General features: G+C 43.9%; 1 protein-coding gene across 2 annotated transcripts; it reads right to left on the reverse strand.

Annotated features, from left to right (window-relative positions):
- Window positions 1-26425, reverse strand: PCTP (phosphatidylcholine transfer protein). Of its 2 annotated transcripts, none has more exons than XM_033090430.1 (6): window positions 26171-26425; window positions 10187-10304; window positions 7534-7613; window positions 4459-4630; window positions 3532-3599; window positions 1-2389 (listed from the first exon to the last, which is right to left on the reverse strand). In XM_033090430.1, the coding sequence occupies exons 1-6, from the start codon at window positions 26309-26311 to the stop codon at window positions 2324-2326; spliced, it is 645 nt and encodes a 214-aa protein (XP_032946321.1). In that variant the 5' UTR covers window positions 26312-26425; the 3' UTR covers window positions 1-2323. The 2 variants fall into 2 exon arrangements, with proteins under 2 accessions (XP_032946321.1, XP_032946323.1); XM_033090432.1 differs by lacking the exon at window positions 26171-26425 and adding an exon at window positions 26085-26109.
- Window positions 26426-26689: the final 264 nt, after the last annotated feature.

Genomic DNA, 26689 nt, shown 5'->3' on the forward strand with positions numbered 1-26689 from the left:
GAATGGCAATATATTTATTACTTTCAAATTCCAAATGATACAATCAGCTCCTATAAGGCATACTCTGAAAACTCAGGTGCAACCTCCAGTTCTATATTGTTTGTGCCTCTGGCTCAAGGGTTCTGTTTCCCACATAACCTCATATTTCAGTGCTGCATACGACTGTCTTCTTCTCCAAATTAGCAAGAATGAATGCAAAACAGCCATCACTCAACTAATTATAGCAAACTTAGTGGCTACCGTGTTTCCCTGAAAATAAGACCTAGCCGGACAATCAGCTCTAATGTGTCTTTTGGAGCAAAATTAATATAAGAGCCGGTCGTATTTTACTATATTTTACTTATATAAGACTGGGTCTTATACTAATTTTTGCTCCAAAAGATGCATTAGAGCTGATTATCTGGCTAGGTTTTATTTTGGGGGAAACGGTATTTTTTTCTGTCTTACCTTGAAACTCAGTATTCTTAGTACTCTCAGAGCTCTTAGCAAATTATCAAACACTATAACAAACATTTAAGTTTACGGTTTGCCTGACACCATTTCATGTTGATTTTCCGCTCACAGACTATAATCTTAGTGTTGTGTTTCAATGTTTAAACATAAAATTTCAATCTGATCTGTCCAACATGAGGCATTTAATTTAGTTTATCTAAAATTAAGTTCCAGCTAGATTACTGATAATGGTATTGTCATGGTACATTTATGAAGTACTCATTTAGTTGCATAATTCTATCCACATGACAAAGACTGGGGCAAGCATCTGCACATGGGTTAGAGGGAATCATAAGATGGTGTGAGATTAATAGAAAGAAACGCTGTCTCTTTGTTTTGGCTCAGTGTGAGCCTGGGAAGATGCAGGCCTACCTTTTTCCATTAGCAGTAATCCTGCCACCAACCATAGCCCAACATCAAAGATAACCTGGGGAAGAGAGCTGAATTCCAATGTCGGTTTGAGCGCCTGTATCAACCCCTACCTGAGGCAACTCTAGGCCTGGCCTTGCACGTAAGTGAGCCTAAGATTCTTTTTCAAGTTCAAGTCCATGAGTTAGATTGGATGTGACCTGGAAACCAAAAAAGACCAAATCAATTCATTCTCACAAAAGGAACAAGATGGGAAGGAAGCTACAGACAGGACCAGTATGAGCCACTCTGTATTTATTTGTTGTTCAACACACTTTGCTTCGCAGAGAGAAAACATACAGTCTGAGGTATCTCATTTCAATAAATCCCCTGCTTCTGGCTTTACATCCTGAATTTCTGTGCCCGTTAATCAAGGTTTGGTACCATCACATAGTGGTTAAAATTTTTCCCTGAGATCATCAAGCCTGTGCCACAGAATATCTTGCCCTACCATAATTCAGAAGAAAACATAGGAAACTTGAAGTCTTTTGGTGGTGCAAGAGGCAGACAACTTAGGTAGAATTCCTGAGAAAAAAGTGTAGAGTCAGCCAGGCCACTGATTAGAATTTCCCTGGCTGTGGACTATTACCTCCTCAACATCTCCAAACATTCTAGAAGGGAAATCAATCTTATTGCATACAAAGAAAGATACTTTATCACAGTGCTGTGTGCAAAGCATCTCGGCTTCTGCCAACTACCAGAGCCATCCTGATGCCTCAGTTTCCAGTAAAATGCAGAGCGGGTGAGGTATGGACAGCCTTTCCCCAGCAGCATACAGAAAAGAGAAAAACCCAGACGTGGATGATGAGGGAAAAAAAATGATTATCACATTATGTACTTAGTCAGGCCTACAGTGTTTTTCAAAATGGTTTGAAATCAAAACAGCTTCTGATCCTCCACGAGTGGGAATGGCAGAGACTTACTGGATTATCACCTCATATCCCAGCCAAATCAAGTCACAAAGCTTACGGCAAATTGACATCAACACAGTTTTCCAGTCTTGGTGCACTGAGAGTCACCTCTGAAGGGAATGCAAATTCCAACAGCCCTCTGGAGTCGCTGGGCCAGATGGGTCATTCTTGTGTTTTAATGTTACTCTTCCACCCACCGATCCTCCCTACCCCAGAAGGAAAACGGCAAAATGGAATGACTGTGTTCCCTACGGAGGACTTCCCTTTTAAAAAAGAAACAAGCAGAAGTTTCCCTAATCTGACCCATATTCAATAGTGGAAGAAGGCAGCTGGTTCTGGGGCAGAGAGAGTGGAAAAAGAAGTGGGGGTCGGGCACACACACACTCAGGGCCGCCATGCTGGAGAGTGTGCCACCTCTGAAGATGGAAAAGTGAAAGGAAGGCTGAGCATTCGTGGGTTGTGGCACTTCCAGAGACATCGTTCCACAGATGCAAGGCTCCCAGTTGCCTTTCTTAGGTTTTCTTGAGGTAGGTCTCACAGGCTTTCGCCATGTCTTTCAAGAAGTTAGGAACTCCATTCTGCAAAACAAAGGAGACTGTCACTTCTGTGTCCTCACAGCAGTCAGTCCTGATTCTTTGGGATGTGACGGTGGTAAACAGATGACTTGTGGGGTAATAAAAACCAATAGGGCCTTGCACTGGATTTCAAAGGAATGGTGCCACCGGTAAAGACAAAAAGTAAGATCCAGGGCGTAGGTGAGACTAGCTGACAGAGACCACTGTTGCAAGACACTGCCTGTACTTTGGCTTTTGCTAGTAAAAAGTTAAGATATTTTTGAGACACCATTTTTTTGAAAAGAAAGAAAAAAACACAGGAGATGGAATTGGGCTGGGTTGTCCATTTCTTCCAAAGAAATGAAAGAAAGGACTTGCTTTACAGAATTAGAAAATGGTAAGGACTCGGGGACAAGATGTTGGATATATTATTGTTGACCTCGAGTTGAGCATTGTACAAAACGTTCCCCAATCATTGTCTTATTTATTCCCACTCTATGAATTAGATAATATCCACCTCCATTTTTAAAAGGGAAAAACTCGGTGGCTTCCATAGATTACATAGTCAAAGCAGAGCCAGGATTCAAATTTGCATGAGTTTGACCCAAAGCCTATGTGCCTTTTCACTCTCCCAGGGAATCCCAGCCAGGAAGCAAAACTTGCACAAAGCAGGCTGAATGGTCCCCCCAAGACAGGCTCTTAGGCAGTCTATAGTAATTTGGGCTACCTCTGTAGTTCCCTTTCCTTACAGAACCACAAAACAAAACCACAGTCACAAGACTAGAGGCTTTCCCCAGGCTTGGAGACGTCTGTCTCCCGGGCCTGGTCAGCTGTCTTACTCCTTCATAAGTAGATACAGGGCCCAAAGGAACCATTGTTCCTACAAGGAGCCGGCTATTGTCCGGAGGTTCCAGAGAATGAGCCTGGCGGGGTTTCAGGGCACTAGCAGGGAGGGGCTGGCATTCCAGCTAAGGAGTCTTTGTCTTTTGTCCCAGACTCTTCCTGGGTATTGGCAACCCCAGTCCTACCCGTGGTCACTCAACCAAGCTGCTTCATAAAAGAGCCTCATTAGGCGTGAGACAGGGTGTCTCTTCAGCCTGACAGCCCCAAGGGCTAAGTCAACATTTGTCAAACACACTTCCCCCTCCTGCCTCCTGGGATCTCACCTTGGCAGCCCAGTTAATGAGCCAGGACGGAATTTGGCCACCCGGGTTATCGAAGTAATACATGAAAACTAGAGGGGGAAAGAAAGAACAATTCAAAATGAGAAAGAAAACATGTTAGAAAGGTACAGCAACAAGCTCTGAAAACCTTCTACCTTCAGATTCAGACCCAGAAAATGAGGGAGGTTAACATGGAATTCAGATGGACTTTCCTTCTCGACCCTGTCTTTCAAGATATGTATATATAAACATTTTTGAAAACATAGCCACAGGTACATTTTTCAGCTCTTTATTAAACACCTGGCAAGTGCTAGACTTGGATATAGTTTCTCATTTAATTATTTATCTCATTCATTATCCTAACAATCCTAAGGAGTTGGTGAAATTAAACCCCAGTTTATAAATGATAAAATGGAGACTCAGAAAAGTTAGGTGACTTGTCAAAGTGACAGATCAGAACTATGGTCCAGATTTTGCCTCAGACACAAGGCCATTCATTCAAATAGGGCAGGTGGCCGCATGTCTGGCTCTCTGCCCCCAGCTTGTCTTGTGTTTTCACTGGGCAAGAGCTGTGTCCTTGAGATAGTCCTGCTAGCTCTTCACCCACCCCCAGACCTGGAGGCATACGAGCCAGGTATGTATCCACAGGACCAACCTGAAGTCATTTCTAAAGCCTTCTGTCTCGTTTTGATGTTCTGATTTCATCTGGACAATGCATGAGTCAGTAAAAGAAGGGGTGAGATTTAAACATCCACTTTCCACTCTTGCCAACGTGAGACGAGTTGAGTCTCTCCCCAGGTGTAATCCCTTTGCACCCCATCCATTCCCTGACCTCAGGGAACAAGCTTCGTGCATTTACATGCCTCAAAATCAGCATGGCCGTCACGTGGGCAGCCCGAGCCAGTGCACCAACAGGAGCCCTGGCTTTACCTTTGCTCCCTTTCTTGCCATTGCTCTCAATCGCCAGTCTCTGCTTGTACCCCTTCACCCGGATCACGCCTGGCTTCTCGGCAAACTGCGGCAGGGAGATGCTCTGTGCCAGGACCACATGGATCTTCCGTCCTTCCACGTCCAGCTCTCGCCGCTGCCGGATGTAGACATACTGCACCGCCAGTCAAGGCATGACATCAACGCCAGCACTTCACATGGGCAGAAGGAAAGGCCCACAAGCCTGAAGCAAAGCGGGGGAATGCTGTTCCTCCCACTGGCATTTCTTCCCACGTGTACTGTTACTTCAGTTACCTGCCTTGTCTCTCTACCTGCACTACAAGGTGGTGCTTCATACCACCTGGTATTCTCATTTGAGAGCGGGCATTACCCACCTGTGAATGATGCCTTGCTCCTTCTAAGTATGTGGGGAAACCACTCCTCCTTTCTCTAAGAAGGCGCTGGGAGATATCAGAGGATTGACCACCTATTAGCTGTGCGATCCTGGGTTAGTTACTCAACATTTCTGAGACTCAGTTTCCCTACGTAGGAAAAGGGAGTAACATAGTCCAGCAGGTGGGCTTGGTGGAGGAATTAGAGAAAGACTGAAGCAGAATAAGTACTCGATAAACAAGGGGGTCATTCCATTTTGTCTTGCCCTCCCCCAAAGCTCTAATTACGGACTTCTACACACACAGGACGGTCGTGCAATGTTACTTACAACTGGAGACCATAGGAAGACACATGAATACCTGACTGTTTAGTACGCAGAGGTCCTCCCTGGGTTAACACTGGTTCACCAAGAAAAACAAAGCCATTTCGTCTCAGTAAACACCGAACAACCACTATGTCTAGGCCACTATTTGAGGTAGATATTGCTAACAATCAGTCACCCCCTACTGAGCCCTTACCATGAAATAAGCACTATGTGCTTTACTTATAGCGTCAATTTTGACCCTGACAAAGTCCCTGGGAGTTCAACATAAGTGTCCCCCTCTTCAAGATGGCAAAACTACATCAGAAAAGGAAAGAAACTTGCCCCAAATCCCATAGCCCAACTGATGTGATGAAACCTGAATTTGAACCCAGATCTGACTTCGAAACCTAGTTAGACTTCCATAGCTGGACAAAGTTCAACTCTTTGTCCATTATACTTTCAAACGACAGAATTTTAGATTTCATACCAGAAGGAAGTAAAAGCCTAAGACAATAAAAAAAAAAAATCACTGTAAGTATAACACGATTAATTACACTTAGTGTAACAGCAACAACCACAGCCCCATGTCCCCTCAGAGTCTTGACAGCACCCATGGTTGTCCCTCCCTTCACTCAGGCCCCCTGCAGGATGCTCTATTGCCCCCACTCTCTAAGTAATGTGGAGTAAAGCTTTGAAAGTTTGAGGGAAGAAATGATATTGCTGTGGCTCTGGTTTTCCTCTCCCCCACCTCACAGCAGCTCATGTGATAGACATTACCTGACACTCCACTGAGGAGGAAAAACAACATCACTTGATATATTGATTAAAATTTGGCAGAGGTCTTTGAAGGATTAGAAGTCCCAGCGTGCCATATCACCTATGACCGGAGAACCACTAGTGCACTGAGACCCAGAGACATGAAAGGTTTTTCCCAAGGTCACACAGCAAACCAGAAAATGGGCACCCACTCAACCTGGGATCTTTCCTCCAAAACTAATGCTCTTTACCATTGCACTATTCTGGGTTCTCAAATATTGAGCCACCCTTATTGGAGAGACATATACGCATATATAAAGACTAAGAATCTCATTATGGGATTGCGTGGCATTTCAGTGCAATCGAAGTTTAAGGACCCCCAAGTGTCCACTCCTGAGAATACCTCCTAGCAGCGTCGCTGTGAGGTCAGAGAGGTGGGATCAGGCCGTGGGCAAGATTACCACCTCTGGAGAAAGCTGGACCTGGGTCCCATACCTGCCTACTAGCTCTGTGAACCTGAGCCAAGCTGTGAACTTCCTTATCTGAAATGGGATGATGGTACCTACCTTCCTACCTTGCACAGTTGTTGGCAGGATTAGAGAAAGCCATATCAAATCTCAGGGATTAAGTAGTTCACAAATTGTTCAAATACACACTATGTGTGAGGAAACTAGCTAGCAGTATGTGGGGTTTGCACCAATAAATAAACCTATAGAGTTTATAATCTAGTTGGCAGCCAGGGTAGACACATATACTGAGACACATACAAACAATACACACAAAACACATCCACATGCTCATTCTCTTGCTAGACAATAATTATTTAGGAACACGCAGACTTATAGACTCTTAGAGCTAGAAAAGATCACCTAATTGAGGGATTTCCGAAATTTAGTTTTGCAATCCACGTGACCCTTTGCTAAAAGGATCTTACATGGAAATTCAGTGTGTAAAACCCTCCACTGCTGTGCTGGAAGAGAACAGCGAAGGGATCGAAACATCGCCTAACAGTCACCCTGCCCCCACCCCGCCCTCCCAGCCTAGTCCTAAGCAGTCTTCTTAGAACCTTGCAGTGCCAACTAAAATTTCCCACATTCCATTCAATTGCTTCATATCATACAAGAGGAAATGGAGAAGCAGCATATATCCGGTGTTCAGAGCCAGTCGTCCGTGAGGGATCTCTGTGGGGTCCATAAAATGGGAGGAGGGGGATGAGCGATCTGGCATTATGGGGGCCTGAGTTCCAGTCCTCATTCTGCCACTAACCACCTGTACGACTTACCTCTCTATAGATTGAGGGAGTGTATTCAACACTATTTATAAACAGTGCTTTCCAGATCCCCCGTTCTGTGGCCCAATGATTTGAAGCCTTACAGAAACATCTCAGGAGAGTATGAGCTGCCCTCCAATGACCACAATCACAGCTGCTCCACATCGTCAGGCCCAGAAATCACACTCTGAGAGGTCTCCTTAAGCCCCACAAGAGGCAATAGCTCTAGCAGATGCTTCTGCAAGAATCAAAGACAGTGCTGTCCACAACCTGAGGGACATGCCACCTTGGGCGATGGTCACGGGGACAGCAACACTTAGAAAGTTGAGCAACGGTGCATCTTAAGAAAGGATACATCCCTGTTGGACATGGGAAAAGGGTATTTCACTTCCCAGTAGACCACGGTCTTGCCGTCGCATTCTTTTTCATAGAGTTCTAAGGAGAACAAAAGAAGTGAATGCATTGGGAAGCCTCTTTTGCTTCAGTTAACAAGAAGCCTAGGTATGATGCCCTTGTAGGATATGATAAGCCACTAACACATAAGGCACAGAATTCAGAAAAAATCAGGTAGATTCATTACTGCTGAAAGCTTGTTGCCTAGGGGCACACTTCAGTAGATACAAAAACACAGTAAAAATAACGTAACCCAACAAAATTTGTTCACCTCATCCGGTAGCACAAACAAGATCCTCTGATAGAATGCAATGAAACCAGAAATAAATTATCCAGAAATAAATTCCCAGGTTTTAAAAATTTGAGTGACCACCAGATGTCGCTAGAGTACCAATAGTTGTGCTCTTGAAACCTTTCTTCCCTCTTCAGAGTTCAGGACGTTAGGGAGAGCCCTGGACTGCGTCACGCAGTCTCCTGTATTTAGCTGGGAAATGAAGGTTCCAGAGAGGGCAGTGTCCTTCCTGTACAGCCAGAAAGTGGCATAACCGTGGCTAACCCGCAGATTCTTGCTTCTCTCCCATGTTTCTTATACTATACCACAGCTACAGTGACCAGATTTCTTTAATATTCCACCCTGCTATTGTATACACATAGCAGCCGTTTCTTGGAGGGAGGCAGCAAGGAATTTGATGGCATGTGCATCCTCTGACCCCAGGCTGTACAGTGAGTGTCTACATAACCATTTAGAGAAGAAGGCAACCCAAGGCTGCTGAAGTAACCAAGAAAGTCCCTTGAGGAGATACTGATGGGGGAACTGTATTATTAATTCAGCTTTCAAAACAAAATTTATTAGAAGTAGACTGTGGATTAAAGAGCGTACCAGCCCATTGGGACCACAAGAGGCTGACGACAGCACTTGAAAGGGAAGGAGAGGACATGCACAGCACCGACTCTCCTCTTGGACTAGCATCTGAATTCTCCTTCAGGGCGTCACCCTCCCTCTTCTTCTCGATTGTGTGGTTTAAGCAGAACTGACCCAGCATTAGTTTCAGGACTGGGGAAGTGAGCAAGACATGGCCTGGAATGGTGCATCTGGCCAGGGGTTTAGCTTGCCGCTCTAGCAGGTTTAGGCTTAAAAGTGGTTTAGTAAAGGCTCACAAGTAGCTCACAGACTATCCAGGAGGACCAGAGTTAGGGTTAGAACCTCAGGATTGTTCCAGAGAAGCCAGTCTGCTGCTGCCACTGGACCAGACACCACAGCGTGCACTGCTTATGCCGGGTATCAAATCTCAGAAGCTCTGCAACTCTCCCCCAAAATCAGATGCTTAGCTGTGACCGTTACCAGAACATGGATTCTGCATGCTGCCTGCTTCCTCCTGTTGCTCTTTCCCAAACTGAAGCCACATGTGCATCTTATGGGCAATTTCTACATCACATGAGTGAACCATGGCTGCTAGGGAGAGTAGGACAGAGAACGTCTGGTTTCACCCTTGGATAAGTGAGCGTCATAATTCCCCCCAGATAGGAAGGGTATTTGAAAACACTAAGAGTCCCAAAACTATGACAAATGTCCACAGGAAGTAAGCACATTGTCCATGCTGAGGTGATGACAGCTAACCCTGGGACTCTGGCTGCTACCAGTTGGAAACTGGAGTTCTTGGTCTGATTCCTCAGGGGCTATTTACATGGTTAGAATAGAAGCCTGGATCTTCCGGTAGCCATCTTTGCCATGACACAGGAATCTGCCTGAGAACTAGGTCAACACAGAAGAAAACAGAGTCAAGAGATGGAGAAATTATTTAAGGATTGGATGCAGCCATCCTAGAAGCTAGAAACCCATGGCGTTTCCAATACCATGAATCAATAAATGTTTTCCTTTTCTTACACTGGTGTTTGTTAGATTTTTGTCACTTGCAACCAAGAGTCCTCAGTACAACAAGGGTCTTTCAGAGTTTATTTGCCCCTTGGCAACTCCACGGTTCTATTCCATTGTGACAGAGATGGCAGAGGCCACTCCCATGATCCTCTACTTAATGCCTTTCAGAACTCTCCGCCAGATTTTACTCTCCACAGAGTAAAATCTAAGAACCGCAGGCTGGTGGCCAGTGTAGGCTCTTGGGGATCTGAACCTTCCACCCACCCTAGCTCCAGTTTCTGCTACCAAATGGCTCACAGTTTTGAACATATCATGCTGTTTCATGTCTGCCTGACTTTATTCATGCTGTTCCCTGGGCCTGGCATGCCCTTATACCACTCACCCCTTACACCCTCACATACATGTTGTATTCTTGTTTATGAAACTTTGATTCAAGTTCCAAAACAAAGCTTGGGCACCACCTCCTCCAAGAAGCCCTCCATGACACCTAGGTATACAGAATGACAACCAACTTACGTAGCCCTCAGAGCAAAACTGGGGAATGGATCTAAGAGTATGCAAGGAGCAAGTCCTAGGAACAGCAAAGACACATTTCAGCCCAGCACTTAAGACTTTGATGCCAAGATTTAAAAAGAAACATCATATAGAAATTAAACCTGTTGCTTTATACTAGCTAGAATAAATAACAACAGATTCTACTTTCCAACTGATTTGTTTTTGATAGCAGGTGTTAACTCACCGTTCACATTTTGGTCCCACTGTTTTCTGTAGTCTAAGTCCATATAGACGTCTGCGAGTAGAGCCGGCGGGGTGTCCTCCAGAACCCCAAACACTTTATACTCATAAAGTCCAGTCTGCTGTAAAAACAGAACAGGCAGAAACAACCTGTTGATTCTCAAGTTGAGACACAGCTGGATGACACAGCATATGAAAAACAGCTGAGGATGGTGTGCATGCAACCTCCCTGTGGTCTTGGTGACACAATGATGGAAAAGCCGATGAGGCCCCTGCTGTCATGGGCCGTAAATTCAGCTAGAGACATTGGTAGTAATAGCTATAAACAGTATCCAGGAATTTTAGTGGGCTACAGGAAGGGTTACGTGATAACAGTGCCTGGTTTGGTGGAGGGGGGAGGTTCTACCATGTTTCCCTGAAAATAAGACCTAGCTAATCAGCTCTAAAGCGTCTTTTGGAGCAAAAATTAATACAAGACCGGGTCTTATATAATTTATATAAGACCCGGTCTTATATTATAGTAAAATAAGACCGGGTCTTATATTCATTTTTGCTCCAAAAGATGCATTAGAGACAATTGTCCAGCTAGGTCTTATTTCCGGGGGAACATAGTATATAATGTAGTGATCAGGAAAGGCCTCTATGATGGGGTAACACTTACCAGAACATCTTATTCTAAATATTAGAAGGAACCACTCATGGAAAGATGAGGAAAGCCCATTCCTAGTAGAGGAAGGCCCTCGGGTTGATGAATTGGCATGCTGAAAGAACAAAAAGGCACGGCATCTGGAGAACTGTAGATGGGGGAGCATGGTAGGAGCTGAGGTAAGAAAGGTAGTACGGGCTGGGCCCCAAAGGGATTTGTAAACCAGGGTCAGGGTTAAATATTTTGTTCTAACTGCTATGGAAAACCAATGAATGACTTAAACAGGGAAGAACTTTAAACAGGACACGGCTTTAAAAGGATGATTCTTGCTGCTTGGTAGAAAGCAGATCTTAAGGGAGCCAGGAGGGGGTTTAGAAGACCAGTACAGAAGTGCAGATAAAAGATGATGGTGATTTGAACAGAGAGGTCACAGAAGTGAAGGAGAAAAGTCAGTGATTTAGGGATATGTTTTGGAAGTAATGTCCATAAGAATTGCTGACAGATTAGCTGTGGGGAAAGAGAAAGCAAAGAATTGCAGATAACTCTTAGAACCTTTGCTTGAACAACCAGGAAAGTGGGTTAGAAAAAACGTGGGGGGAAAAAAAAAAGAAAAAAAACGTGGAGAGGAGATCATTTGTGGGCTGTGGGGTAATCAAGAGTTTTACTTTTGCGTTTGAGATGCTTATTAAACATCCCAGTGGGAGAGTCATATATAGGCAGCGAGCACTCAGGGTACAGGTTACTAATATTTTAGATACTCACGGGGCATAATGAAACCCAACACGTTGTTTTCTCAATCCCAAGACAGAATTTTTCAGCAATCGATTCTTTTTTAGATAAAGGACTGGAAAGGGGAAGAAACACCACTTTCAGATCATATGTGCCCCTTTTATTCAGAAAAAAAGAGGCCATTTCTAGATTCCAAAGTACAAGCGCGTTCCCTTGTTTTCATGTCAAGCCATATCCTCATCTGCGACGGTTCTAGGCTGGATGGAGTTGATGGCTCCACACATTTTCACTGTCTGTACAAAGGCAACTTCAAGTTCCTGACCCTCATGTTGCCTAAAGGTTCTATTGTTGAGACTAAACCAATAGCTCTTACATTTAAATGCAAAAGCAAACGAACGGAGCCTTTGGATGGCCTTGAACTTCCAGGCGCTAACACACTGTTTCTGGGGAGTCGTGTGTGGATGAAGACATCCTCTTAATCGTCAGGCCAGAAAAGTATGGGAAGGCAAGGGTCACTGTGGTGAATGTTTCTAGAGATCACGAAACTACAAAGGTGTCCTGGCTCAGGTGGCATAACCCAGGGATAAATACTTGGCAGTTTACGGATCTCAGATACACGTGAAAGTACCTGGCGAGAAATGGAAGGTAATTATTGAATCACAAGGATTTTCCAGCTCTGGAAACATGTAGCTTTATACCAAGGGTCTCCAATCATCAAATGACAAACTGGTTGATCTGAACCTCTTAAGTGCTGTGCCATGGATGCCCCAATTGGGGGAGGAGGCAGACCTTGGGAGAAACACCTCCCTCGCCCTCATGTCTCCTCCCCTCACGTGCATATATGGAAAAGACAGCGAGGGTTTATACCTGCACACACTGACACCCATACAAGTTTTAATCCACTTTGGGAGACGGACAATGAGGTCTTTGTTCGGGAACGTGGGGGCCCTATTGTCTATACATTACTGAGCAAAAAGAGACAATTGTGTCTTGAGATAATTATCTCCCCAACTTTACATGAGTTCACTTTCGTTATCTGGATAAATTAAGACAAACGGTTTCCTTAACGTGGTTCCCTGCCCCCTCCTGAGAGAAGTTCCAGTCCTAGTGACCTCGGTCCTATATGTATCACAGAAAAGAAAACAGAAGCCCTCTCGGAAGGGAAAAATAGAATGAGGTGATTTACGTGAATACAGAAGAATGCACTATTGTGACAACTTCCTTTAAACACTCCCTTTGTGTCAGAACTGAGAAATGCCAGAACTCCCAAGGAACAAACTTCTGGGTAACACCTTTCCTAGTCTATCAATAAAATGTTCTTTTCAAGTCCTAAACAGCCCCGCCTAAATTCTTGGATCAAAGCACTTGTTCACCCATGACTTCTTTTTTAAAAAAGGATTTTAGCGAAGATGCCCCCATTTTTATTTTGCCTTTTAAAACATACAGTGAATTTTTATGTTACAGAAATAATTCAGTATAGGAAAATTGGAAAAGGCCAAAAAGAACAAAGAAAATAAAAATGGCATTTAACCCCATAATCCACAAATATCTATTAGTAATAGTTGACATGTTCCTTTTAGGTAAATAAATACTTCCCTATGTTACAAAATGTGAATAACATGGTATAAACAGCTTGTATTCTTACGTTTAACAATATTATATTGAAGCTATGGAGAGATCGCACCTAATTTAATCATTCCTGTAAGTTATTTCTGTTTCCAAATATTTTTACAAATATAAATATTGCTGGAATAATCTAGTATTTCATATGGACCAGTTTGGTCCATAATTGTAATTTTTTCATTAGGAAAGCTTCCTTAGAGATAAATTGTAGGGTAAAGGGCATTAACATTTTAAGGTTCTTTATACTTTTTACAAAGCTTTAAGCAAGTTCATACCAATTTATACTTGCACCAATAGCAAAGGAGCAAGTATCTCATGAGGATTGACTGCCATTGTTCACACAAACAGTTTGATAGGAAAACTCATAAATCTTAGCTTAATTTGGGCGTTTTATTCTTGATTGAGCTCCTTAAAATTTGAGATATAAACTGTAACATTTGTTGCAGATCTGTTTCTCAGCTTACCAACATTTCAATAAACGACTCCAAATAAAAAGTCTCTTGGCTTTTCCTAAAGTTCCTCTAGAAAACCACAGCTAAGAATGGCTCCATTTCTTGATCACGTGTGAAATATGCTGAATTCTTTTCTAATGTTCCATTTATAAGACATTTAACTTTCTACACTTCAGATAGTAAAAGAATTTATTCAATGATAGAGATTCTGTATCTTGTGTAGAATACAATTACAAGAAGAAACAAAAGATTTGGTAGGGCATAAATTTCCTTCTTTCTTGCTAAGAGAATCCCTTTGGTTCTGTGCAGAGCTAATAACTTTCCTGGTCTCCTATGCAGATGAGGTCGCCAAATGACACCTCTTTCCTGTTTCTCATATGGATGTTTGGAGCTGCAGCAAGTGTTTTGTGATGAACAGGTAACAAACATGCGAAGTACTGGCATTCCTGATCAGCTAAACCAATGCCAGCAACTGTTGACCTCTGAAGTACTTGTTAGGTGAGAAAAATAAACCCCTGTTTGCTTAAGTCATTGTTAAGCCAGTATTTGGTTACTTGCAGCTAAAAGCAATCCTAATTGATACAAGTGATCCTTCCTGACAATAAGTTTTACTTGAGTCCTGTGATCCCAGAAAACAGTGAAGGTTAAGAAATGCTCTGGCACGCTGTGTTCCAGAAAAGAGCTTATTGTAAAGAGCCTCCATTCCCTACTTGACTTACATAAGATTCACAGATGCCCCCCTTGTTTGCCTATGACAAGGCCAGACACAGACCCTCTAAATTCCCTTTCATTGCTTCATAAATGACTTGCTGAGCTGCTTCCCCCACTGATCAATCAGAACAAAATACTTGTTAACCAAACTGCTTCCGCTTTTCTCCTTTGTCGAGGCCCCTAAACGTGGGCCCACCCTCCACCTGAGCCGGCAGAGAGCCCTCCTGAGAATAGAGTGGCCTAAGCGTAAAACAGTCTCCGATCTACTATCCAAGCATGTCACCTTCCATCCCACTTCCCCACATGTGGTTTCTGGTCTTGTTTACTCCTCCCTGTAAAAGAAAATCTTTTTGCCTAACTCTTGAGACACTCACAGATCTTATGGTCAGTGTTCTCATTGCCCCCTCTTTGCAATAATGCTTTGGAATAAAAGTCTCTCCTTACTAAGTCCAGTTTTGTTTTTCATTTGACATTGCTCTGAAGTAGAAAAGTAGTGAGTGAGTGAGTGAGAGAGAGAGAGAGAGAGAAGTGCTCATAAGATTTAGAAATATTTACAGGGAAATATGATTCCATATGTGTAAATTCGTTACGACAGTACAGAAGTACATAAGCATTACTAAAATGCATTAGCAAGGAAGAGAATAGGTAACAGACACTGTTAATGAACACTAAATAGAAGTCTATTTAATTTTGTGCAGAGATGTCTAAAACTCCACACACTCGGTTATAAGAAGTGCTACCTCCTTCCACTGAGGAACTCAGAAAAAAATTATAAGCTTGCTGGCAACTGCTACACCCTGGACCCTGAGAAGAAATCAGGCCGGGGCTGGCTTTTTGACTTGGAACGTGCTTCATTTGGTGACCTGTCAGCTGCAGTCACTGCAACAGCCGTGTACTCTTGTATTGGAAGTTTTCCAATCACTTTAACCTGCTATAAATGCTTTCAATAATACCAGTAATTGTCTCTCTCAGCACAGGGTAGTTTCCAGGCTTAGATTCATTCATGATCTCATCTAAACTTGAATACAGCCCTGCGTGATGTAGATAGGGACATCATTGTGACTGTCATCTTTACACGAAGAAATGAAGCTCAGAGAGGCTAAACCCCTGGCCTGAGTCTTACAGTTAGTACTGGGACAGCCAGAAAGAGGGGGACACCAGCCCCTTCTACTTCCCACAATGTCTCCTTATTTAGCTCTACTCTGTATGCATGTTTTCTCCAAGCCATTATTCCGAACCACAGTTTAATGAGTAAGGAAAAGAAGACGTATCACATCAGATCTTAGAGCCAGAAAGGGACCCTTTACGTCAAAAGATGTCAGTGACTTGCCAAGGGTCAGCAGATGACACTGTTGGTGGCAAAGCCTGGATGGGAACCTGTTCCTTCAGGTTCACAAGACAGTGCTCCTGCCAAGACCACCCAGGATGCACCTCCCACTGAGACGTTGCCCTGAATCCCCAAGCCTGGTGTATTTGTCCAATAGGCCTCCAACTACCGAAAGAGGTATTTTTTAGATGCTGCTTCTGAGAGTTCCACATTAAGGGAGAAAAGATGAATACTCTCACTTTCAAAGGACTAGGGCTGTGCTCTTTCTTTGTGTTATTCCAAAGAGTTGTCTCAAAAACCTTGTAGCCAGAATACACAGTCTGGTGGTTACAGCAAGGGCTCAGAGTCACAGCCGGGACACAACCTACCCCTGAGCCTTGCTTTCCTCCGAGGCAAAGTGGGTCTAATGAGTTTCTACCTAAGGGAATGATTATGAGGATTAAATTAGATAATCCATCTAAAGTTCTTACTGTGGTGCTAGAGCACGGTAAGTACTTAGTACATATTAGGTACTATTTGCATCCACGAGGTCGATATGATGATTTCCTTTTTCCAGGTTGAAGAACTCAGGATTCGGAACTGTGACATAATGCACATTTTCAAGGAAACTAACATCTATGGATTACTTGCTTTGAGCCAGGTACTGTGCTTGGTGATTAATACTCTCAATAATTCTGTGATATGAGCATCATATTATCTCCACTTTTATAAATGAAGAAATGGAGGGGGGTGAAGGTGTGGCTCAGCAACTTGCTACTGAACTTGCTAGTTTTTGAGATGTTCTGTTATTCTGGATACCTTGTCCTACACGTCAAGCTATTAGGTTGGTGCCAAAGTAATTGTGGTTTAGAAGGTTAAAAATAATTGCAAAAACCGCAATTACTTTCGCACCAACCTAATATTATACTACTTCTTAGCAATGGCTATTCAAATGTATGAAAGAAAACGGTTCAATTGCTTCAATTTCATTCATAGAGTTAAAATATTTTGAGAAACATAAGTGCCAGTTATGGTACATTTATTTATCCTAAGCATAATAAATTCTGGAAGAACTAACATGTTTATATGTGCGAAATATCAAAACGTCATACTGTTTTCATTTGACATTGCAGTTCCCACAGAGCAGCAATCCCTGGTGGACCCCCACGCCGCCTACCCGGCCCACACTTGACCTCACTCATTCTCTTCAATTTACGGTGTTTGTGTACGTTTATAGCACTAACCACAAGACAGCCTGGTGAGTCACATTTCTCTCATCCTGTACATGGCACCCTGAGTGTGCACGGAATTTTCTCTGCCTCTCACAGAAGAGCTGATTTCTATTCCTCAGGGGGGCAGGAGGCCTCCTCAATCTATGATGGTAGAAGCCGTCCAACTCCAGCCACTCTGGCAAGTAAGACTTAGATGGTATAAAAAGTAAGCATTTTTCATCAAAGAGAATCGGTGCTAATGGCAGGAGTCAAAGCTGCAGCTGCTACTGGAACGTGTTATGCCAAGACTGTATGAAGTGAGAAACAGTACACCTGATTTAACGCTTTAGATCTCTCTAAGAAAACAGGGTAGGTTTAACCCCTTAGGATTGCAGATAGCTAGGTAAAATAACAATGATATTCAGTGCTTACTGAATATCAGACACTGGGCTGAGTGCTTCATGTGGATTATCCCGTGCAATCCACACAGTGATAATAACACAAGGTAAGGACCACCGGTAAACCCATTTTTCAGACAAGAAAACTGGGGCTTAAAGAAATTCTGAGAACTAGCTGGAAAAAGGCAAATGTAGAGAGAGAGAGAGTAGATTGGTGGTTGCCTGGGGTTGGGAATGGGAACAGGGAATGACTACAAATGGGCAAGAGGTTTCTTTTGGGGATAACGCGAATGTTCCATTAAAAAATTAGATTGCGGTGAAGGTTACATAACTCCATAAATTTACTAAAAATCATTGAATTGTACTAAAAATGAGTGAATTTTATGGTACATAAATGATACCTCAATAAAACTCATAGAAATGATACCTCAATAAAGAAAAAGAGAGGTTATGAAACTCACCCAAAATCACACAACTAATAATGGTAGAACGTGGACATGCAGCAAGTGATCTGACAGCAGAGTTCATGGTGTATGATATTGCCTCCAAATTGTCTCTTACCTCTCCGAACGTATCGCTAGATAAGTAATAAGCAGTCAGAGTGAGTATAGCTGCAGTTAGAGTGACCATATAATTTATCATTCCAACAAGCACAGTTTTGAGTGTGAAAGGGGTGTTGTAAAAATTTTCACCCAGACAATAGCTGTAAACCAGGCCTGTGGCGGGTATATTGGGACATATGGTCACCCTAGCTATAGAGCTCACAACAAAACACCATTTAATTTACTAGGTGCTTCAAAATGTATCCTTCCACTGGATCCCCGTACAACTTTGGCAGAACAGGAATTATCTCCAGTGTACAGATGAGGAAAACGAGACTTAGATAGGCTCTTAGGTTCATAAATTCTAAAATGACAGAGTAATTAAGCATCAAAACTGTACTTTAGACCCAGGGTTGTCAAATCTATCAGGCTGGATATTTCTGAACAGTCCATAAGCTAAGAATGTTTTTACATCTTTAAATGGTTAAACAAGTACCTACATAATGTTCTCTTGGTCTGCAAAGCCTAAAATATTTACTATTTGGCCCTTTACAGAAAAGGCTTGGCATTCCCTATTGGGTCACAAACCTGGCCAGGAGCTTCCCGGATGTAATCTGAAACCAGATCTGGTACAAGGAGGGCAGGGAGAGACTGAAGAAAGAGGCAGAACACCCCACGGTGGGAGGTGGCAGGTTTGATAAGCAAGGGAACTTACAGAGGAAGCTTGTTTTGGGAAGCTGCAAGATGAGTAGTTTTCCACACCTGCCCGCCGAAATCTTCAAGGTTTATACAGAAGCCTTAACGGGGCTCAGTCACGCACACAGTCTAGTCTCATCATCATATTTCTATCTCAAGGCTGTGTCCTTGGGCCACTGCTAGTACAAGAAGGCAAGTGGTGTGCCCAGTCCAAGCTCAGGGCAAGGAGCAGAGGCCTCCCCATTGCCCGGGTCCAGCTCACAGGTCAAACGGGCAGTCACATCTTCTAGGTGACCTTCCCCTGCTTTAGGCCACTGCCACCACCACTGCCAAAACATACAACCCAGGAAAACTCTGAATCACTAGAGTCGTATTGCAATCGCACAGATGACAGGAATCTTTGTGTCCTAAGCCCCAGATATAGTTATACTTTATTTTGAATCACATGGGGGCTCACCATTTAAGCCCAGTCAACCATTCAAAGTAAACCTTCCAATCCTGAGTACACCATACAGAATAAATACCAAAACTCTTAAATATATCATGTTCAAATTCAGAAAATAAAAAAGAGAAAAATCATGAAAAGCTGGGGGGAACCATTTTATCTATGTAGATGAGACAGCAGACATCTCGTCAGAAACCATCCAGGGAAAAAGAAAGGGGAGCAAAACACATAATGTATCGAAAGACAAAAGCCACCAACCTAGAATTCTATACCCAATGACAAATAAAAAACCTTTTTCAGACAAATGAATACTGAGGGAATTCAGCCAGCAGCAGACCTACTCTGGAAGAAATGTTAAAAGATTTTCAAGGAGGAAAAAATGTGATGTAGGTCAGAAACTCAGTTCTGTGTAACATGAAATTGCCTGTTTTATTGTCTTACAGCTTCTGGAAGGTAAGGACTTTGTCTCATTCACCAGGACCCACCAGGGCTTAGCACAATGGCAGGCACACAACAGGTTCTGAAAGACTACTGAAATGAGTACATGAACAAATGTTTTGGAATTTTCATTAGTGTATATTCAGATAACCCAAAGGTAGCTATGGCGAGGTAGCTAAACTAAATGGGAAGAGAAGGCAGTTATGTCTATCTCTAAACTTTTGTATTAGAGATAAAAAACACATTAAAAGTTCCAGAAAATTCAAAGGTTCATATTTGTATGGATTCTCCCTTTCTTACAAGAATATATTTATTTGCATAATTTCCCTGAAGGGGAAAATAGTCTCCCAACATAATCTCAGAGAATGGTAAGTCTTTGGAGTTACAAACCATGCCTATTGGAAAACCTGCTAGAATTCTCCTCCCACCCACAGGTGATGATTCTGACATGAACAGCAAATTGGTAGACCAAGGAAGAACCATCCTCCACCTGGCATTGCCCCAATTCAGACCCTGGTTCACCCATGTATTGGTATGGTATTACATCCAAGGATCCAGTGTCCAAATCATTCCCAACAAGTCTCTTCTCCTCTCAAAGGGTGCCCAAGGCCCAACAAAACACAGACTTTTGCTTTAGTATTAGCCACCTCCTGTAATCCCCATGCAGAGATCTGGTAAAAGACAAAACCCAAAGCTTGGCTTACACCCGGAAATGGAAATGGGGAATCCTACTCACGCCCCTCCCCTTATCCCCCCAAGTCTAAATCTTAGGACCAGCATTCTCATCCTGCCTCATACCACAGGCTCACGCTGAGAGAGAAGTGAGGAGGGGAAGAACTGAGGCTCTACATAGCTATCCAGTTGTGTGTTCAAGGAAGACGGAAGAGAGAGCGCAAGAGTGAGCGAACACTGGCCTTGGTCTGTGGCAGGAAGTAGAATGCCACACATAGGTGTTCAGCTTTAATATGGCGGACCCACCCAGTAGTAAAACATGGCTCAGTGAGTGTCCTGGTTTCCATAAGCATTCTATCACTCATGCTGCTAATTACTCCTCCCTTAGGAGAGAGGTGGAATGGTGAAAGGGAGCAAAACAGTCCTGTAATCCGGAAATAAAGAAGGTCATTATACAAATCAGATCATGATCCCACTTGGAGAATAGAATGGCAGTGGAAACTTCTCACCCATTGAGGTAAATCTGTTCTCAGCGCACTTAAATCTGTGCTTCCCTCTGAAAGCCAAATTTTCTCTCAGCCCAGCCTGGCTAAAATTTTCCAGTCAGGCCAGGCTTTCAGAATTTTAATAAGTCAACAGCATGGAAAGAGCAATTCCTGGGAAAGGACTGTCTACTCCTCAGCAAACTCGTTGATTAGAAGACCTATTAAAGGACAAAAGCACAACATTGGTAGTTCCTTCTCACAGTGCCAGATATTTAGATTGAAAAACATAACAAGTCATCAGCCAAATCTTTTCAGTCCAACATTTACTTGGTCTAAACTGAAGATGTACGCCTCTGCATGCTGGTTTCACACTGTCTGCTGGCATGTCACGTGTCTATTGGCATGGTAACACAGCCCAGAGCTCCAGCAAGACCTGACCGCAGATCACCGGGAAGGCTTTTGTAAGGGACCCACCTGTTGGCCCTTCTCTGCCAGAAGAACTTCTCAGCATTGCTCAGGGGACCACATTCACTTCCAAGGGGTCACCAAATTAAAAATCAGGGAGAATGAGTCTTAAATATTGCTTTTGTCTTGATACTCTTTTTTTTCTCACTGTTACCTTTCAGTTTCCATTGCTTCTCATCTCTAGGGCACTCTCCATCCTCTCACTGTCAAAACCCTCCTGAGTACCAGGCTGGATGCTCCCTAAATATCAGTGCTTCTCAAAGTATAGTCCCTAGACCAGGAGCTTCAGCATCACATGGCAACTGGTTGCGCCACACCAGACTTACTGAATCAGAAACTCTGGGAGTGGGGTCGCGACTCTGAACTTAACAGCCCCTCCAGGTGATTTTGATGTATGCTCAAGTTTGAGAACCACTCTGCCATATATCATTGCACTCAATGGCTATTGAGAGGACAAGGATCCTGAAACATAAGTATTATCCTTGTTTTGCAAATGGAGCTGGGATTTCAAAATGAAAAAGGGACGGACCAATATTACCCAGATAGTAAGTGGGGCTTGGCCCCTGGCCACTCTCCAACTTCAACTTCACCTCAGTCCCGTGGCCTTCTGGCTCTTCCTGGGAAGCTGAGCCTGGCTCAGGGACTTAGCCCTCAGTGTTCCCCGTACTGTGTGGTTGAAAACGCAGTATGCTCCTTTGAATCTCCTGTGAAGCTTTCACATTAAAAACAAAAACAACACCAATAAAAACAAACACACCCATTTTTATTAGAATCATTTCAAACACACGCCAACGCAGAGAGAGCAGAATATTCAACCCCTATAGGAAAGGGGAGCTTTTCAACAGGACCACCCAATCCCCACCCCAGATCAATTAAACCTGAGACTCTAGGGGAGAGCTTGGTGATTGTGATGTGCTGAGCTTTCGGAAACATGCTCCAGTACATTTCTCCTCCAGTATTTGCACTTCACTTCTATCTGAGGTCAAATGTTACCTCTGTGGAGTTGCTTTCCAAACTCCCTTATCTAAAACACATCACATCACCCCTGGCTACCCCCCGCCCCCCATACCATCCTCTGGCCCTTCATCCCACTTTACTTTCTTCGTAGCATTTTTCATCCAACATTTCATTATATACTATGAGTTTATTCTCACCAGTGATTGTAGTTAATATTTTAAGAAGCTCATTCACTGAAGCAGCAGCTCCATCTTTCTGTCCCCTGCTTATCTATCCCCAGTGCCTGTGAGGGATTTAATGAGGGATTATCTCCTGAATGGATAAATGGTAGTGGTGCTGGAGGTGGCCGGTTAGCTCAGTTGGTTAGAGCACGGTGTTGATTACACCAAGGTTGCCAATTCAGTCCCCACATGGGCCACTGTGAGCTGCACCCACCCTTAAAAAAAGTGAGAGATAGTGATGCAGAGCAGAGATTTTAACCCAGGACTATTTGCCTCCAAAACTCAGGCTGGAAGCTCTTGTCTAGTTTTGCTTAACCTCCAGAAAGAGAATATACCTCTTGTCTTGAAGCAAACTGTATCTTTGGTTCTGAGTTTATCAAAGTAGATGGGTGCATGTCTAGTTACCCGTTATGAGGTCTTGTGTGGCTCACTTAACAACTCTGGGTCATATTTCCACCTGTAAAATAGTAAAATAAGCCCTATCTTCCAGATTTGTTTAGAGGGATAATGAAACTTACATGTGACAGCATGTGTAAATTAAAAGACCATGTCAAGGTAAGTTATTACCATTACAACCTGTGGAGGAAAAAAGAGAAGAAGAGAGGAAGGAAACAGAGTAGGCAAAGAACGCAGGAAAAAAAAAGAAAAAAAAAAACAGTGATGGTGTTGGACAGGATGGCTTCAGAGAAATTTCTTAAGTCTCAAATTCTGTGATTTAACAGAAAAAGAGAAAATAAAAAAGTAACAAAATATTGCATGTCAAAAAATCTTTTCAAGAAGATGATTCAGAATTATTTGTCTACTAAAAAAAACCTACTCTTTTTTTATTTATAAAATGTAATTTATTTGTTACATTAAAAGCGTTTTAAAGTGCTTTTGACACTTATTTCAGTCTTTTCAAAACATGTAATAGTAACTTTGACACAGCATCATTTATATCACTATGGACAAATCATAGATGGCTATACATGAGCCAGACACACAGAAGGTTATCTCCGAAGGAACACCCAGCCTGGTGGACTGGATAGAAGTGGCTTCTATCTTTTTAGTGGCTTCTATCCAGTCCACCAGGCTGGGTGTTCCTTTGGAGATAGGAAAGGTTGTTTACCCTGAGCAGGGAGGATGTCTGATTCTTCCTATCCTATAAATTGCAGGTGGTACCCCCTGTTGAAGCAGCTAATGAAACCATGTTGGACTGGCGACAAGGTCATGGTAAATACTTTGATGAAGAGGGACCCTTTTGCATGTACATTTCATACAACCTGACTGCGGCAAAAGTGAGCAATCCAAGAAGCCTTATCCAATTGATTACTATCTCAGTTTCCCCTTACGGGTCTTACAGATGCCAAGAAATAAGAGTAATTAACAAGAAAATGGGAAGAATCAGGGACTCACCCCAGCAGAGTGGAAATCTTTAAATAGGGTGTATGAAGCAGATATTGATGGGGTCGAAGCAGAAAGTTTTAATGCAGCACTATTCAAAGTTAAGTGGATCAACGCCCACCCTGCAATATTAAAGGGTATAAGCAAGTCCAATCTATTTACCCCATCGGGAGGAATTTTAAAAGTCAGAAGTCAAAGACTGCAATGAGAAACCTCACCTGGAATCTCCTGGGGCAACGATCAGGTAGATTTATCAAGATGAAGATTGACAGGCCAGGGTCTTCTGGTCTGACCCCAGTTGGGACCTGGGGAACTAAGGCCATGTGCACATGTGTGGACAAAATGGTTTTGGGGGTATGTGGAAGAAAAGACAACATGCATGGTGGATTAAACAACACTGGCCCACGAGACAGAAAGGGGCTTTAGGGGAGACAGGTGCAGGATTGGGCCTAGCGGAGGACAAGCGGAATTCATTTCTGATGAGGAGTGGCGTTCAGAAGGAAAGATTTACTAACTAGAGCTTAGAAGGAATTCTCTTCCAGGAGGAAGGTAAAGAGTCAACCTGGAAAGAAAAAGAGGCTTTAGCAAAGTGGGTCAGGCAGCAAATAATGCTGGATAATGCGAGAGGCCAGTAAGGGTTCTAGGAAAAGGCTTGCACCCTGACCCAATAGAGCTTCTTGACATTTTAATACCGATGGAGATCAAAATGGCCACTGGCCCTCCATTCTAGCTCTGAGACTAGAACCTTATGGCCCTCTCAACTTATAGAAGCTCTCTTCCGAGGAGCACCTGTAATTGACATCAATGTCCTCCTCACCAGAACAGGTTGAAATAAGACATACAGTAGGATTAGCAGGGATGGGAGCTGTGAATATCACTATCATTCTCCCCAGAGGAGGGAGGTGACCCCTGACCCATAACAATATGCAATGGAAACAATATATACTACAAAGCCACTCACTCTGTCTCAGCTCACAGGCCATGGATATTGTGAGCTGAAAGGCACAAAAGCAAAAAAGCACAGGCCCCTGTGGGGGTGGGGGGAGTGGTCTGAGTTGGCTGGATGGATGAGTCATGGGAGAAAAAGCTCAAAATGTGAGTTCAGACCAAAGTAGTTCAGTATAGCCCCTCTGGCTACATTTGCATTCTTTCAGAGAGGCAATGGAGGAGCGTGTGTATAGCACAGGTCTGGCGTCAGACAGCTGAGTTCTGATCCCAGTTCAAATCTCGAACAATCCACTTAACCTTCCCATTAATTCACTTCCATACAGGTAAAAACACGACAATCATAGTACCCGACCTTAGGTGAGGACGGAGTAAGTCCATACCGGCAGACACTTACACAGTGCCTGGAACATAAGAAAGCATGTAATGTATCAGCTATTACAATAGTTACTAATTCTGCAATGAACAGTATCACTGAAATTGGAGCGATAAGGTCACAGCCTCTCTTTCAGGTGTTTGATTGGGCTGTAATGTGTAGGATGGAAGACTGGGAAACTAGTTAAGAGGTCACTGCAATTCTAGGTGAGAGGTGCCAGCCACGGTGGCAAATGTATAGGAAAGTAAAGGGAAGGGAAACGGGCCAGATGTCAGATATGTCTGAGCAACCAAATGGACAAAACTTGGCAAATGCCTGGATCTGGCTGGTATGGAAAATGGAATAGTCAGAAGATAAATGGATTTTGCCTGAAAACATGTCCATTTTTGCACTGTTGAAATTACATTAGGAAATTAATTCTGTCTGCTCTAGAGTGTGAACTTCTTGTTCATCTTGTTCTACCCAGTGGCCCTGGTACACAGACATTCAGAGCACCTCCTGGCTCTAGTAACACTATAAAACTCAGGTCTTCTGCCAAGAAACCTCAATTTCACTTACCTTGCCTAAGGGTGACTTTTAACCTACTTGTCATGAGCTACTATCATACAGAACAAATGATGACAGGCCTCAGGTGCAATGTGACCCTGCCACCTGGATGGCTACCTGGTTCCAAGGGCCTCAGGGAACGCCTGGACACTTGCTTAATAACTAACTGCACTCCTCCTACACTTTCAGTTAATCTTCCTCCCTGAAGCTTTAGACCAAAGTTATTTTAAAAAAAGTGCAATTTACAAGGAAGGGACAGCAGCCAAAGGAAGCAAGTCACTAGAGGTGATAATAGGTCCCTTCTCAGCAACACTCCTCTCCACACACACTAGCCACCCTGCACATCCAGTCTCAGGAAAATCCAGTCTCTTGTCCACCTATATTCAAACCCTAGGATTCCCACAGACACGCACCACTGGCACCCAGCCAGGAGGGGGGATCCAAGTCCTTGCAAGCAAATGCATGGCGCTGAAAATCAGCAGACCCACGTTTTAACTTGATCATTAACTTCTAACAACCCTCCCCCACTCCGTCGGACCTCAGAGGTGAGGCTGAACTCGGACAACCCCCAACTCCCAACTCGGTACAAGGTCCGCTGGAGGCACCGCCCCTGCGCTCGCTCCTCCCAGCTCCAGAAGACCCGCCGGGTACTGACTTCAGCGGCTGGAGCCCCTCACTCCCCGCGGGGAGGTTGGCCCCGCAGCGCTGCACCCCGCTGTCCTCCAGCAGGCCGGCCGCTACCTGGTCCAGCAGCCGGTAGATGCTGATGCCCAAGGTCTCCACCAGCAGCTGCCAGTCGGCCCCGGCCAGCGCGGGCTGCTGGAGCTCCGCGCAGATCTGCCGGAACTGCTCCTCCGAGAACCCGCCAGCCGCAGGGTCCATCCTTCCGCAGCCCGGCTTCTCACCCTGCGCGGAAGGCAGCCAACAGGCTCCGGGTCGGCTCGGGGGCGGGGCGAGAGGGTGGCCCGGCGTGTTTGGCAGAGAACAGAGAAGTGACGGAGGGGAAGGCGGGATTTATGGGGAGAAGAAGTCTAGGGGGTGGCGGAGCCAGGGACCGGAGGGCCTCGGGAAGTGGGCGGAGCTGAGCAAGAGACTAGAGAGGATGGAAAAGAAGTAAAAGGAGAAATATTGGACTTGATCAGGGGAAGGATGGAAGGGCTAAGGAGGTGGGGGGGGGCTTCTTTATAGACGGAAGGAAAAAGGAAGACACTAATGTCATCTCAGACACTAGAAACATTTCAGTAGCCCATACTCCTCCCA

Source organism: Rhinolophus ferrumequinum, chromosome 21 (assembly GCF_004115265.2).
Source record: "Rhinolophus ferrumequinum isolate MPI-CBG mRhiFer1 chromosome 21, mRhiFer1_v1.p, whole genome shotgun sequence".
NCBI lineage: Eukaryota > Metazoa > Chordata > Mammalia > Chiroptera > Rhinolophidae > Rhinolophus > Rhinolophus ferrumequinum.